This window comes from Gymnoscopelus braueri (assembly GCF_963280865.1).
Source record: "Gymnoscopelus braueri genome assembly, chromosome: 23".
Lineage (NCBI taxonomy): Eukaryota > Metazoa > Chordata > Actinopteri > Myctophiformes > Myctophidae > Gymnoscopelus > Gymnoscopelus braueri.
In genome coordinates this window covers 25,322,341-25,338,151 of record NC_137625.1, presented here as the reverse complement: position 1 = coordinate 25,338,151, position 15,811 = coordinate 25,322,341, and the positions used below count along the sequence as shown (strand labels likewise).

Here is a 15,811-nt window from a genome sequence, read left to right as displayed (position 1 = left end):
TCATACGAGCATTACCAGGTATTTGCAGTGGATGAAATAAAAGAGCAGAAGATGTAGTGCCCTGGAGAACTCATCAGCAATGGGATGAATGCTGTCTGGAATCCACGTGAGGCTCTCCACATTCCAGTGGAAATATTACACAAGAACTGGGCAGAAGAGAAAACAGAGGATATGGAGAAAAATGCAAAAACAGAAAATGAGCTGAAAAAAAGCCTTCTCAAGTCATTTGACTTGACGTTCACTCCTTGCTGATCAACTGAATTCTCACAACTAGGATCATTTGTTTTACGTGCCAAAGACATGTGGCCAAATACAACCAAATACTCTTAGTGACACAGACTCTTCACTGGACTCTTCACTGGATGGCAAAGAATGCAAACAAAACGTAACAAAAGCCAATTTCCATTTCTTTTCAAATTACTCTGCACGATTTAATACGTTCATTTCCAGCAAATACAGCAGGAGGTCAGAACAAATTGTTTAATTAAAAAAGCACACAGGAAGATCTCCATAATCAACATTAAAAAAACCATAACAAGTAGTACATTATTCAAGGAAATGTAACATTAACAAACTTAAAACACATGAACCCTCGTGTCCCTATTCTGGGCATAACAGAATAGGCGAACATTCACAGAAAATAGGTGGACATTCAGGTATTTTAAGTGGTTAAAAATACCCAATTTTCCTCGACACACACAGTTGTGGGTGGCCTGTGAGTAGCAAGGAAGATGACGAGATGAAGGTAACCATTAAGTGGGGGGGGGTTGTCACTGCATGCTGTTCAGGAATTTGGCCTGTTCCTCTCCCCGAGGCTGCAGCAGCTCACCACCTAGCTTAGGTCCTTTCTTCTCCTGGGGTTGAGAAACACGTTAAGTTAGGAACTTAGGATCATTGATTTGATGATGTTTTACACCACTGATTCTCAACGTTGTGTCCGGGGAGTGGACCACCAGCGGTCCAAATGGACCCTTATGGGTCTGTAACTTTGAGACTGTACATATGGAACCAAATGGACCCCCATTTCTACACTCTCAAATGTGGATCCTGGGACTAATGCATATCAAACTGTGGATCCTTGGGAAAAAAAGGCTGAGAATCACTGAACTATACTATTGTGAAACCCCAATCTACTGTACACTGTCAAATCACTTATTCAACTCTCAGAGTTACAGACCTGTAAGGCACTGGTGGTCCCTAAACCCAAAGTTGAGAACCAGTGTTTTACATGGAAGAACTGTACTCACAGGCCTGGCTTTGTGATATTAATGATGTAATGATCCTGACGAGGTTGTTAAGTTACTTATTTAAATCAACTATTCTTCAGTCTGTTATTTTTGAATAACTGTTCTGCTATGGATGCAGAAGTTTGTAAGCTATTAATACAATCTCATTACAGATTTTGTATGTACGTAGCTAACTAGGTAATTAATGCGACATTGTACAGAGAAGTGGTCATTATTGCAAAATAACCCCCTTCAGGATACAGGATCATGTTGTGTTGATAGTCGGTATATAATCAAACACATTTCTGTAGGCCAACTTTTAGCTTTTTGATAGATGAAATTACACAATAATGTAGCCTACCCACAATTGTCCTATGCTAGAAAAGCCTGACAAAAGTGTCAACATTCCCAAAATGCACCAGAATACAGGAAATTACATCTACTTAGTTTTAAAAGTTTCCAGAAACGGCGGCCTTTGCTGTGTGTCCTTGCTGTGACGGCCATTGCTGTGTGTCACTCCCTATCTCTCTCCCCATTTCCTGTCAGTCTACGGTCCTATCTATAATAAAGGCATAAAAGCCCACAACTAAATCTTTTTTCTTTTAAAAGATGCATAATCAGAGATTTTCCAGCACATAGCTTCAGTAAAGCACCACTCAATTAAAAAAACCACACCACCCTTTACAAAATACGTTTTTTTGTTCCGTTTCTGACCTCATGCCACAACTATTATAATTACCTACAAAAATGCAGTACTTTATTCAAAATATAAGCACATAACTTGTAACGTATTATATGTAAATGTAAATTGTAATTTACCTTCAGCATGCCATCTCTTTCCCATTTGAACAGCCCACAGTTACTGAAACACAAGACACAACATAACTAAGCAATGAACCCCAACAACAAACATCATTTTCTAACAGAGCACAGTATTACCAAGGATGTGTTCTACTTCTAAATGTGATAGTTGCTAGCTGAAGCAAAATGTGGCACGATCATGTCATTTTACTTGACGAAATTGTCACACAATTGTGATAAACAAATGTAATCGTGTTTTTGGCATTGAACATTGGAACATACAACTAAATATTACATCTGTTTGGCTTTTAGACTTCGTAAACAAATAATTCACAGGGCAGATTATACAGAAGAAATGACTGACATATTTAATAACTTGTTTTACTATTATTTTTGTATTATTGGTATTGTGCAAAATAACTGCGATTAGGCAATTATGTAATAATTGTGACAGGCCTAGAAATGTCATTCACTATGTAAGGCTGTCTCACCTGCAGTGTTGATGAGGGAGTCTGTCCAGTGCGATGGCCCGCTGTCCACAGGGACATTTGAAGAAGCGCTTGGTTGCGTCATGCCACTTTAAGGCATGATTCTGCTCAACACAGCGGTCTGCTGGCTTGAAGTACGTGTAGTTACACTGGCAATGGAGGAACACAAGACATCATCAGATTGAAATGCATATTATACAGCATAATAATAACTTGACGTGAACTGGAAAATTTCACAGTAATATATTTTCTCCCATTGTGACGACTATTTATTTATTTTATAATTGGTGAGACATGAGTGGTACAGAGAAACAAAAGTTAATTGTCATAGTTAACATATCACCAGGTTTTTTAATTATATGAGACAGTGACAACCAAAACCGATAGGACTGAACATAAACAAAGAAAAAGAACACCACCGACGCCACCAACAACAACAAAAAAGGGCAAAACAGAAAAGTAAATGACCAAAAATTCAATGGGGAGAAATTACGTTAATCAGAGATTACAGTATGAGAATAAAATAAAATGACCCGCACACCGTCTGCACTTGCACAATAGACATTCTACAGGCCTGAAGAAGGTCTATGTGACCGAAACGTTGCTTAAATAATAAAAGTGTTCCTATTGTGCAAGTGCAGACGGCGTGCGGGTCATTTTTATTGTATTCTCATACGTTGATCCCGGCCTACGCACCCGTCTCTGAGCCGATCAGTTGTGCATAAGACTTTTCCACTTCTATCACAGTGAAATCAAAATGTGTGAAGTGTCTATTCTGGTCCCATCTCGTTGTTATAAAAGTCTCTTTAATCAATAGAAAGAAATCCTCTAGTACCTTCTTACAGGAGACAGCTCGACACTTCATCTCTTTGGTGTCCCTCATCTTGTCTTCCATCTGCTCCTTCTTCACCAGCACGTCAAAGTAGCGTTCCTGGAGCTGGTACTCAGCCTGTGAGAGAGAAGAGAAGGACTTTTAAGCTTTATTTATACTTAGATCGCACGTCCATGTCAGTTGACAAAGACACGATGACAGCTATTGCATTGAAATACATCTTACCGCCTGTAGTACGAGATTGTGGCGAGATTTGGCATTAAGGATCTTCTGAAACTCCTCTGACTCAACATATTCAAGCTGTTCCCGTCTCTTCTTCTGCGCCGGCATGTCCCCCTCGGCCCCAGATGACTCCCCTGCATGGGTGAGTGAAAAAGAACTGGTGAGGACTTGAACAAAACCCAAACTCCAGATGTGTGTTGAAGTTTAAGATGGGCTTTGAAATGGGGCATGTCATGTAGATGAGTGGAGAGTGCGCTGACCACATAATCACAACGTCACTGGTTTGATTCCGGCAGACCTGTGTTGTACATGATCTTCCCCCCCGCCCCCCCATACCCTCAGCTCAATATAGATATTTGTTTATTTGTTAGGATCCCCAATAGCTGTACCCTAAAGCACCGCTAGTCTTCCTGGGGTCCACATATAAAACAATACATACATTTAAAACATACATTTAAAAAGACAAAACATAAAGAAAAAAGAAAAAGTACATTAAATTTTATAGTCCATATACAAAATAATTTTAAGAACACATATGACCAATTAAAATGCATTAAAAACTATCTAGAACATCATACAACAATTATTTCCCCAGGTGAACTAGCTTTTTGAATAGTGATTTCTGTGTCAGTTTGGTCATTATTATGAGATAGATACCTCAATGAAGACTAAATATCTATGCTTCTATAGACACGATATCTATACTGTATATAAACTGGGACTTGAATGTCCTCATATAGATGATAAAAGCCTGTCAGGTAGGGGTGTGCCGACATATCGTCCCGCGATATATCGCGATACGTTTTCGTGACGATATGTATCGTTTTGGAAATATTGAAATATGTTTTTTTTTTTTTTTTTTTTTTTTTACAATAATAATAATCAGGCATGCAAACAGCCCCGAGGTGAAAAGGGTGACAACACGTAGTTTTTTTTCGGGTCAGGTGTCACACTATTGCCCTATTTGGATTCAAAACGGCTATTGTAGCTGAAAAGCTACAAGTTTGCATGTCTGAATAATTCAAAAACAGAATTTTTGTTTGCTTTTTTTCTCCCCCATATATTTTCATAATAAAAAAGTGCGTATCGTATCGAAATCGTATCGAAGTTGTGAGCCCAATATCGTATCGTATCGTATCGTATCGTATCGTATCGTATCGTTTCGTATCCGTATCGTTTCGTGAAATCGGCACACCCCTACTGTCAGGCAAACTCTTTGCCAAGTGTCTGTGTGTTGCATACCATCAGGTAGGGGTGTGGGGAAAAAATCGATTCGAATATGAATCGCGATTCTCATGGACGATTCTCAACAACAAAAAATATCAATACAAATAAAAAAATATATATATATGTTTTTTTTGTATAATGACATTTTTGAGAAGTGGCAAGTTCTGGGCTGAATCGGGGAAAAAACAAATTTGAATCGAAAAAGAAAAAGTTTTTGAATCGAGAATCGTTTTGAATCGGGAAAAAATTATCGTTTTTGAATCGAGAATCGTTTGTTTTGAAAAAAATCTGAATCGTGACCCCCAAGAATCGGAATCGAATCGTGAGATAGCAGAAGATTCACAGCCCTACCATCGGGTGATACCAGGTTCTTCTCTACCCGGGCAGAGATGTCACTGCCATCACTTCTTTTCCTCTTAGTCTTCACAGCATTGGGGTCTTCCTTTGCCAGCGACCCTTTAGCTCGCAGCTTCCTGAGGGCTGCCAGCTTAGCGGCCGACAGACTGGGCGAGCTCGGGGCCGGTGGAGGGCTGTGGTCAAAGAACAGGATGTCCTCTCCCTCTGAGAAGCCTCGTCCGAGGGTGGGGGCGGCGTGGCGCACGGCGGGGCTCTGGGCGGTGGCCTTGGGGACCTTAGAGGCGGCTTTAGGTGACAGCAGGGCCCCCCCTGCTGGGCCTGGCGGGGAGGAGGAGGGCCCTGGCGCTCCTGCGGCCCCGGGGGTATTCTGCGAAACCCTCTTCTGGATCTCCTCAGCCCTGCGCTTGCGGTTCTCCAGCAACTCCAGCTGCTTCTGTTTCTGCTGCTTGATCAACTCGGAGGCCGTGATGGACTGGACCCCTGCTCCATCTGTGCCCTTGGAGCCTGGAAGAGATGGCGTGTTCCGTGAGGGGTAGTGAGAATACAAACCCACTGCCACTGAACATACAAACGGTTAACAAGAGTTGTTAGGTCAGTGGCTATCATATTTGGTTTAATCCCGTCTCTGGAGTCAGTACCTGAAGGTTTGGTCAGGTGCTTCTTTAGCTGGAGGGCGCCAGGGGTCGGCACCGCCATCAGTGTCTTGAAGTCATCTGTGCAGCCTGAGACCTCGCCAGACTTTAGGGCTGAACACACAAGTCAATTCACACAAACAAGTTAATTTAAACACTTTCAATCTGGCATCCCTATTTTGGGCATGACATTATAGGTGAAAATGTTTTCAAAACATAAAAAAAATACAAGTTCACAATGCATCACATTATGATGTGTTGTAAGTTTGCAGGTCGGCTATTTTCAGAAAGCAAGCACAAAAACACGTCAATTGAAATACACAGTAAGAGCATTGCGTTTTCCTTTACATCCATATTCCCTTTCTCTCTTCCATTTCCCCCACATTCTTACCCAGTGTCTTGGCTTGGTTAACTAGCTGTGCTGAGCCCTTCACAAACAGCTTGTCCAGAGTGCCCTGGGTGGACTTGTTTGGCTTGGATCTTTAAAAAAATGATATTGGTCGGTGAATTTACTGCTCAAACATTAAAAAACATAACTTCTTCACAGAGATGTAGCAATTTGACTTCTACTTTGCGGCACAATACTTTTAACTAGCGTTACTTGGTGGAAATGAGTGTTGATTTCGTCGACTAAAACGATGACGAAAAATGTTCGTCGACTACCTTTTTTCACTGACGAAAACTAAATAAAACGAAATTCGTCAACAAATAAAAACTAGACTAAAATGTTAGTGAGGGACTAGTGGAGAAGAGATCCAGTAGAACTAAAAGACACTTGGGTGTTGCGCTCTGAAAATAGCAGATCTACAAGCTCACTACGTCGCGCTGCGACGCGTTGTGAGCTTGTAGATCTGCTATTTTCAGCATGCAACCAAGTGTAAAATCAGCCTTTAATACACCATCAAGGCACCGCCAAAATAGATTTTAGTCGACTAAATCAACTGAAGATTTAGTTGACTAAAGTCTAATGATATTTAGTCAACTAAAACTAGACTAACAGTAAAACATTTTAGATGACTAAAATATGACTGAAACTAAATGGAATCTTATTCAAAAGACTAGTATGACTAAAACTAAATCAAAATGTGCTGTCAAAATCAACACCGGTGGATAAATGCCATTTTCTTCAAGCAACGAAGTATACTACTACACTCACAGAGCCGTGGCACAGGCAGACGAGGACACGCCGCCGTAGTAGAAGCCCTCATTACACAGACGCTCCTTCAGGCTCCCGCCCTTCGCCTTCACCTTGCCAGTAGCCTTTCCCGAGAAGGAGGACTGGAGTTCGGATCTCTTGGAGCTCATCTTCTTGTACTGGGCTTTGACGTGGTACTGGCAGTACTGGCATTCATACTGGGACATGGAGCAGACAGAACAACAGTAAGACACGGAAAAGAAAGTGGCAGCAGTTTATACTTAACCTGTTAAGACCGCGAACGCATCTGTGTGTCATTTTTAGATTTCTTTGGGCTATTCATAAATAGCAGATCTACAAGCTCATAGATCAGATTTTTTTTTGTTATCGTTTAAATTTGTGCAAATCTTTGAATATAGATTTTTTAAAGCGAAATGTTTACTCAAATATTTGCTTCTGGGGGTTCCTGGAACAGAATATTTTGAGATGGGGGTCCGCGGCCAAATACATAATTTTGGGGGTCCTTGACATAAAAAGGTTTCAGAACCACTGCTTTAGAAACATTGTTTTTTTTCAAAAAAATGTTAGGATTTAGAAGACATTTTGTAGAATCGGAACCTCAGGCCTTTAATGGGTTAATGAATAGACATGTGGAAGGTCTGGGGCCCACCAAGTTAACCAGCTGCGAGCAGGGTTCTCCATTCTTCTTTGCCGCCTTACAGGTGCCGAAGTCGACGGCCTCACCCATCAACATCACCTTCTGCGGGTGGTCTACCGACAGACTGACCTGACAAGAGGAGAAGGGGAAAGGGAAACAAAGTCAGACTGTATTCATTCAAATGCATTTTATTTTCTCATTACATTACAGTCATTTAGCAGCCGCTTTTCATCCAAAGCCACTTACAACAAGTGTTTCAACATAGGTAGGCAAGAAAACTACTAATCACCAGAAGTCTTAAGAATACTTAAGAGTATACCTAGCAAAAGGTAAAAGTGTAATATATCAGCTACCTACATTCTTAAAACAGATGAGACAAATAGGAAAATCAAATGAGCAAGAGCTAAAACAAATAAATCTATCGAATAAACAAGATCCAATAAAAACAAGAGCTCGTACAACTAATTGAGAACAAGTAGGCAAGGCAAAGGAGGAAGGGTCTGGGTAGTGTTTCCTGAAGAGGTGGGTTTTCAGCCTGCGGTGAAAGATGGGCAGTGACTCTGCTGTCATGACATCAGTGGGGAGTTCATTCCACCACTGTGGGACCAGAACAGAAAAAAAGCTGCGACCGTGTAGATCTCACATGGCTTTCACTCACCCCGTCATAGCCGTCTTTCTGTTTCATGGGGTTGGGATTGAGGACACCAATCACGGTGCCAGGCTCGGTTTTCCAGTGTTCTTTGTGCACCTCGCCAAACAGCAAGAGGGACACATACACATCCAGGTTATGGAGGTCGTTCAGCTTCCAAATGCTGAAGGTCTTGCCCTGGAAAAACAAAATCGTTCTGTCTCTGTCGTTGCTGAAATGATCTTCTGTTTTTGGTTAACCCATTTAAGACCGGGAACGCATCTGTGTCATTTTAAGATTTCTTTGGCTATTCAAAAATAGCAGATATACGAGCTCATAGCGCGGCACCGAGTGCCGCGCTATGAGCTTGTAGATCTGCTATTTTTGAAAAATCTTGAAAAATGTGTGCAAATGTTTGAGAACCACTGATATTGTAGCAACATAAGTGTTTCAAATTTAAAAAATTCAAATTTGATTTTAGAAGACATTTGTAGAATCCCCCAGAATCAAAGAGTTGAGTTACAAATGTTCGCTTAAAAAATATACACATTCAAAGATTTGACCAGATTTTCACGAAAAAAAAAAAAAAAGAATGCAGATCTACAAGCTCATAGCGCGGCACTCGGTGCCACGCTATGAGCTTGTAGATATTTTTGAATAGCCCAATTTTCTTTTTTTTTAAATTACACAGATGCGTGCCCGGTCTTAATGCGTTAACAGGGATTGGAGAAGTCACCTGACAGAAAGGAAGTAAATAATAGAGTATATAGACATACACTGCTATTGCTCTGCGGGGTGGCTTTGCTGACCAGCACGGCGAAGGTTACCCAGTCGCTGTCCTCTAGCTTCTCCTTGGCCAAACGCTCCGGCAGCTGGGAGAGCCGGATCATCCTGCGGTTAGCCATTTTATTGTCCATCTCAGTGGACGACACACGAGGTCTCCTAAAAACACAACAACGGTCACAAATTACACCTCAGCCTCGTCTGAGAGAGAGCCTGGAGTGCTTAGATTACACAAACACACACATATAGGGTAAAATGTCTCTTATCAAATCAAATCTAACGTTATTGAAATAGCACATTTAACCCATTAAGACCTGGAACGCATCTGTGACATTTTTTGATTTGAGCTAAAAAGCATTATTTTAAACTTTGGGCTATTCAAAAATAGCAGATATACAAGCTCGTAGTGCGGCACCAAGAACCGCACTACGAGCTTGTAGATCTGCTATTTTTTTTAAATCGTGAAAATGTGTGCAAATCTTTGAATACATATATTCTTTTAAAGTGACTCATATCTTTGCTTCTGGCGGTCCCTGGAACAAAATATTTTGAGATGGGGGTCCGCGGCCAAATTCATACAGTTTTGGGGGTCCTTGACATGACAAAGTTTGAGCACCACTGACATAGAAACATACGTTTTTTAGAATACTGTTGGGATTTCGAAGACATTCGTAGAATCGGCTTCAGGTCTTAATGGGTTCAAAACAACAACTGTTGACCAAAGTGAAAACCATTTAATATAAGTGCATGTTCTTGTCTTGGATATTTGCTCCATATTGCTTTAGAGTTGGACATATTAGGGATGTGGGCCAACCTTAGCCGTAATCCAGAGTACTTCTCAACGGCCACGTCTTTTGGAGCAGGAGGATGATTGGTGGGTTTTGCCTGTTTCGTTGTGGAAGAAGAAGCAAAACCAGAGCTTTTTGGAGCTGGAGGTGAACGAAGTGGATCTTTTGGAAGGAACGTGCTGCCAATCTTTATCTCCACCAGAGGGCATCTATCTTCTGAGGAGGATGAAAAAAAAAGAAGAAAAAAACATTCAAGTCTCCTTTTCCACAAAATGTATGTTAATCATACAGTACATGTCCAGATTGTCCACATAGTATTAACCAATTTGTCCAAGTCTTACCTGGTGAGGTCTGGTGGGCTACTCTAGGTTTGCGTTTGAATGAGTCGGCATTGTTCAACTGCGCAGAGAAGTCTGAGGAATCGTGCATCTTCTGGCCTTCTTGTCTTTCTGGCGTGGTCAATGGCTTTACTGCAGTCAAAAAGACATATATATATATATATATTCATAAATATATTTGCACCATTCTGTTCTGCTTTGCTAGTGCAGGTATATTTAAAAGGGCCATACTGCAGTCAATACATTACAATACAGTCATTGTCTATTCACAGCTTCAGTCATACAGTCTATCGTGACATTGTTTTCCGTTAATAATGTTTTCGATGTTGCGTATTTCCTCCAAACTCATTAAAATGAATTATACTTACCTGAATAATTGATTTAATGTTGGCTAAACATCATTGGATGGGTACTAAGTCATGGACATTTGTCTTTCATAATTACAAAATCAATCTTTTCTCCAGGGACGTTTGTCTGTACTTTTCAAATTGCAATGATAATATAACAAAGACATTTACCACTCAATGACATTTAGTGTGTCGAATTATCAGTCTCAAGCAAGTCTTTGCAAATAGATGTTCACACCGTACTGAAAGGAATGGGATCAAATGGTCTGCAAAACTTTAAAAAAAGAAAATAGTGAAAATCATACCCGTTTGGGTCTGGGTCTTGGTCTTGTGCGTGGAAGGGGGTGGTTTGGTGGTGAAAATCTGTCTGGATACTCCCTGTGAAGGTGACCTGGGTTTAGGGCTGGGTTTAGGGCTAGACAGACTCCCCGTGCTCCTGCCTGGAGTGGAGGCTGAAGTGGAAGCCTTCTGTGATGCTTTCAGCTGCTGCTGGAGCTTCTGCATCTTCTCCTGCATACGCCTCATCTCCTCTAACAGACGGAAACGGTCAAGATACACACACGCACCGTGATTAGCTCGCACATTTTCAAAAATCGCTTATAGGACCACCGTTCTGCTAGAATTAACTCATTGAGACCTGGAACGCATCTGTGTCATTTTTTGATTTCTTCTGCTTTTAAAAAATAGCAGATATACAAGCTCATATGAGCTTGTAGATCAGCTATTTTTTTTTTATCTTGAAAATGTGTGCAAATCTTTGAATATAAATATCACTTTTTAGAGTGATTTTTTTTACTAAAATCTTTGCTTTTGGGGGGTCCCTGGAACAACATATTTTGAGATGGGGGTCCAAATATATGAAAAAGTTTGAAAACCGCTGATATTATAGCAACATACGTTTTTTCTTAGGATTTTTGTTAGGATTTAGAAGACCAATCTGGCGCAGAAGCAAAGATTTGAGTTAAAATTTTAAAAAATATATATATTCCAAGATTCGCGATTTTTTTTTTGAATAGCCAAATAAATCTAAAATGACACATATTCCAGGTCTTAAAGGGTTAATACAGTTTACCTTATTTCACCTCAACATAACATGGGCAGCTATGCTATTGCTATGCAAATCAAGTCACTTATTAGTTCTTAATCACTGTCTGCTACAAACTCAAAGGGCTTTTACAGGTCCACATGGAACCACAGAAACAAACGACACCCCATGTCCTTTAGTTTAACTTTAGACCCTCAAAATGGGCAAGAAATGTAGCCCGGTAAACAACCCTGGTCGCGGAATTCACATTTCATTTGAATTCAGCAGAATTCAAAGGAAATGTGAATTGCGCGACCAGGATGGTTTACCAGGCTACAAGAAATGTCCCCCAAGATAAAATCCTTGACAAGAAAAAAGAAACCTAGGAAGGATCATAAAAGAGAGGGCCTACTTCTAGGGCAGATGGGCATGCAATATGTGCACTTGTTGGCAATGTCCAAATGCACAACAAATAAAAGTATTAATTATCATTACAAGTAAAGTGGTCATCAATATGTCCGTACACGGACAAATGTGTCCATGGCAAATTTTTTATTTTATTTTTTACACACCATTATAATGTTCTTATTTTGATCATAAGACCCAATGACTGAATGTCAAGTCTCCAGGTTTTATTCAAAATATGTATGACACTGATTTACTGACACTATGGCATATTAGGAGTCCAACTAGTACTGGTGGTTCTCAAATGTTTTATTTGCAAGGACCCCCATAACTCTGAGAGTGTACAAATGGAACCAAATGGACCCGTAAGGGTCCATTTGGTTCCATTTGAACACTCTCAGAGTTACAGACCTGTTATGGTCATTCAGGGCTAGTGTTTTTGGTAATAGTATTGCACTCATTTTTAATGTCCGTGGCAAAAATGGAATTTTGTAAAAAAATGTCCACCACAAGCCAGCATGGCGATGACCCCTGGATCAGTAACTAATACTAATGTTTGTTTCAAAATACTACTTACTGTAACACTACTTATACGATAGCGTTTAGTGTGTATAACTTGTTACTATATTCTTTGCTACCATAGTAACAAATTATACACTAACGTAATATGTTAAAACAAGTTGCCAACCATTTTGCACAAACCTTCCAAGTCTTCCCTGGACTTGTCAAGGCTCCCAGTGGCTTCTCCATCAGCTTCTACCTTCTCATCGTCAATGTCATCAACATCTCCAAAGGGATCGGTCACTTTGTCCCCGTTCTTCACATCTTCCTCGATCCCGTCCCTGTATTCGCCCTCATCCTCGTCGTTGTCAAACAGGTCATTCAAGTCTTCTTCTGCGGTCTCTTGACGCGCGGGGTCGCGCTCCTCTCCAGCGCCCTCTGCCTCTGTTAGCAGCGCAGTCAAGATGTCCAGATCATCCTCACCTAGAGACACACGGTCTGAATCACTGCTCCGTACAATGTTACACTGATGTAATCGCTAATCGTCAATATTAGATAACAACTTTAAACACATTGAGTTACAAAGTGTTGGATTGAACAGATGACAAATCATATAAACAAGAAAACACACAACATAAACTTCATTTATAAATTGATATAAACAAAATGAGAGAGAGAGAGACATTTTGAAAAAAAAAAGCCTAATTAACATCGATGTGCCCACCTATCCTGTTACCCCTCATAATACAGCACATCACCTGTAACTGCAAATGGACATTGTCTAACGTATGTATGTGATTATTATAAAGTCTGTCATAATTTAGTCTTCATGGACGGGACAGGTTTGCCATTGGGAAGGAATCAGGAAGGCTGTTCCAAAGTGGAAGAGAGTTCTAACAGCAGCAAGGCTACTAGATGTTTACTTTGACAGTGAAACGCTAATAGACAGAGCTCTGTAGTAGCCTACTGTCTCTGGTTCGGTAACCAGAAAGACTCGCCCCAAAACACACTCGCCCCTTCTTGTATTCTTGCATTTGTTTTACTGAGGATAGAAATAAGTTTAGGGTTAGGTATAGGTTTTAGTTACTGAGGTTACGTTTAGGAATAAGGTTAGGTTTAAGCACAGTTTACTGAGGTTACGTTTAGGAATAAGGTTAGGTTTAAGCATAGTTTACTGAGGTTACGTTTAGGAATAAGGTTAGGTTTAAGCATAGTTTTACTGAGGTTACGTTTAGGAATAAGGTTAGGTTTAAGCATAGTTTACTGAGGTTACGTTTAGGAATAAGGTTAGGTTTAAGCATAGTTTTACTGAGGTTACGTTTAGGAATAAGGTTAGGTTTAAGCATAGTTTACTGAGGTTACGTTTAGGAATAAGGTTAGGTTTAAGCATAGTTTACTGAGGTTACGTTTAGGAATAAGGTTAAGTTTAAGCATAGTTTACTGAGGTTACGTTTAGGAATAAGGTTAGGTTTAAGCATAGTTTACTGAGGTTACGTTTAGGAATAAGGTTAGGTTTAAGCATAGTTTACTGAGGTTACGTTTAGGAATAAGGTTAGGTTTAAGCATAGTTTACTGAGGTTACGCTTAGGAATAAGGTTAGGTTTAAGCATAGTTTACTGAGGTTACGTTTAGGAATAAGGTTAGGTTTAAGCACAGTTTACTGAGGTTACGTTTAGGAATAAGGTTAGGTTTAAGCATAGTTTTACTGAGGTTACGTTTAGGAATAAGGTTATGTTTAACCATAGTTTACTGAGGTTACGATTAGGAATACCAGGTGAATACCACTGGATTTGCCCCGGGGCGACTGTGTTTTGGGGCGAGCGTTTTTGGTATTCTCTGGTTCTACTCACTGTACTCCCTGACCTACGGCTGCTGGTATGGAGGCAAAAAATCATACAAAGGGGGCAAAGTTTAAACGTCCAACTTGGACATTTAAACTTTGCCCCCTTTGTATGATTTTTCCAAGTACCAAGTACCTTATCAATAATATCAAGTTCAAGTTTATTATGTCCCAAACTGGGCAATTTATGTTACTGCAGATAATGATAGGAAACTCCAAGACACAGTAAACATACATACACAAGACATATAGACATAGACATGATCGCAAGATCCAGATAATAATAGCTACTAATAGCTAACTCCTCCTGCTTCCATTATTGATGGCACGAATGGAAGTAGGTACAAATGAGAATTTGTACCTATTGTTTTTAGCTGCAGGGGTCTTTAACCTTTGGCCGGAAGGCAAGAATTCTTAATCTAAAAATCAATGTCATGTGAAACTTGATTGAGAGACAGATCAAATGTGAGTGAGTGTGGTCTCAATCTAGTTATTATGGTTTAAACAGTTGGCAGACACTGGAGACAGAGTAGTCAGAGAATCACAATAATCAGGAAATAAACTTTCAAAACGAAGAAAATGTTATGTTACTTACTTTCCATTTTCAAAAATCCCTCGGAGGTAAGATTATGCTGAGTTTAGATGGCTCTGTGAGAAACCGACAATAACAGACATTATACTTTAACTTAAGGTAGGTTAGATAGATCAGATGTTATTGTAGGGGGGGGACACTTTAACTTAGTTAATTTAAACTTAAGCAGTGGTTAGCAGTGGATATATAGATCAGATATTATTGTAAAGGGGGGAACACTTTAACTTAAGCAGTGGTTAGATAGGTATATAGATCAGATATTATTGTAAAGGGGGGAACACTTTAACTTAAGCAGTGGGGTAGATAGATCATATGTTATTGTTAAAAGGGGGGGAAAACAATTTAACTTACATGGTGTCACCCTCGTCTTCGACTAGTATCTGTCAGTTGACCGCCGCATCAGCCTGTTCACAGAATAGTTATTACTTTCTCTGTTTGCCAACCTAACACGTTATGTCTACAGTTTATTTGTTATTATTATTAAGTGCTGAAGTGGTTACAGACTACATGCATCCGCTCAGCTCAGCTGCTGTGTGAAGCGTATTCGTGTCTAAAACTGGCGCTAAACGAAGGACCCAGTGTTGACAGATGTTGTGAGAGAAACAAGCAACCAGGTCAAGGACTACAAGCCCAGTTTCCTCCGAGGTGGAAAGACTGGTGACGCGAGGTTACTTACAAGCCCAGAAGAAACAACTAGGGCACTACTAAGCCATTATAAGCACTTTAACCTATATACGCAACGCATAGTGAGCTTGTAGATCGGCTATTTAAAAAAATGTGGAATAGTTGGTATATTTTTGAAACATTCTAACACAAGTCTGGCATGCGGCTCCCTGGCATAAAACATTTTCAGATGGGGGACAAAATACATATTAATTTGGCGGTCCATGACAGGAACATATATGGTTGAAATAATACAATTAAATTGTGGGGGGGAAAAAGCCCAAATAAGTAACTACTACACTAACAAGCCCAAAAAACGCAACG

General features: G+C 40.1%; 1 protein-coding gene across 1 annotated transcript; it reads right to left on the bottom strand.

Annotated features, from left to right (window-relative positions):
• Positions 1 to 480: 480 nt before the first annotated feature.
• mcm10 (minichromosome maintenance 10 replication initiation factor) lies at positions 481 to 15,340 on the bottom strand. Its single transcript, XM_080421458.1, has 18 exons — positions 15,176 to 15,340; positions 14,828 to 14,880; positions 12,594 to 12,875; positions 10,768 to 10,992; positions 10,119 to 10,247; positions 9,804 to 9,993; positions 8,983 to 9,148; positions 8,237 to 8,404; positions 7,591 to 7,707; positions 6,942 to 7,138; positions 6,177 to 6,265; positions 5,792 to 5,899; positions 5,148 to 5,657; positions 3,573 to 3,703; positions 3,351 to 3,464; positions 2,519 to 2,664; positions 2,046 to 2,088; positions 481 to 854 (listed from the first exon to the last, which is right to left on the bottom strand). The coding sequence occupies exons 2-18, from the start codon at positions 14,832 to 14,834 to the stop codon at positions 771 to 773; spliced, it is 2,706 nt and encodes a 901-aa protein (XP_080277584.1). The 5' UTR covers positions 14,835 to 14,880; positions 15,176 to 15,340; the 3' UTR covers positions 481 to 770.
• Between the last annotated feature and the right edge of the window lie 471 nt (positions 15,341 to 15,811).

Coding starts and splice junctions, on each gene's coding strand:
- mcm10 (XM_080421458.1), bottom strand. Junction 3,704..5,147: donor GAACCTGGTATCACCCGATG/GTAGGGCTGTGA, acceptor TCACCCATGCAG/GGGAGTCATCTGGGGCCGAG. Junction 2,665..3,350: donor GAGCTGTCTCCTGTAAGAAG/GTACTAGAGGAT, acceptor CTCCATTGCCAG/TGTAACTACACGTACTTCAA.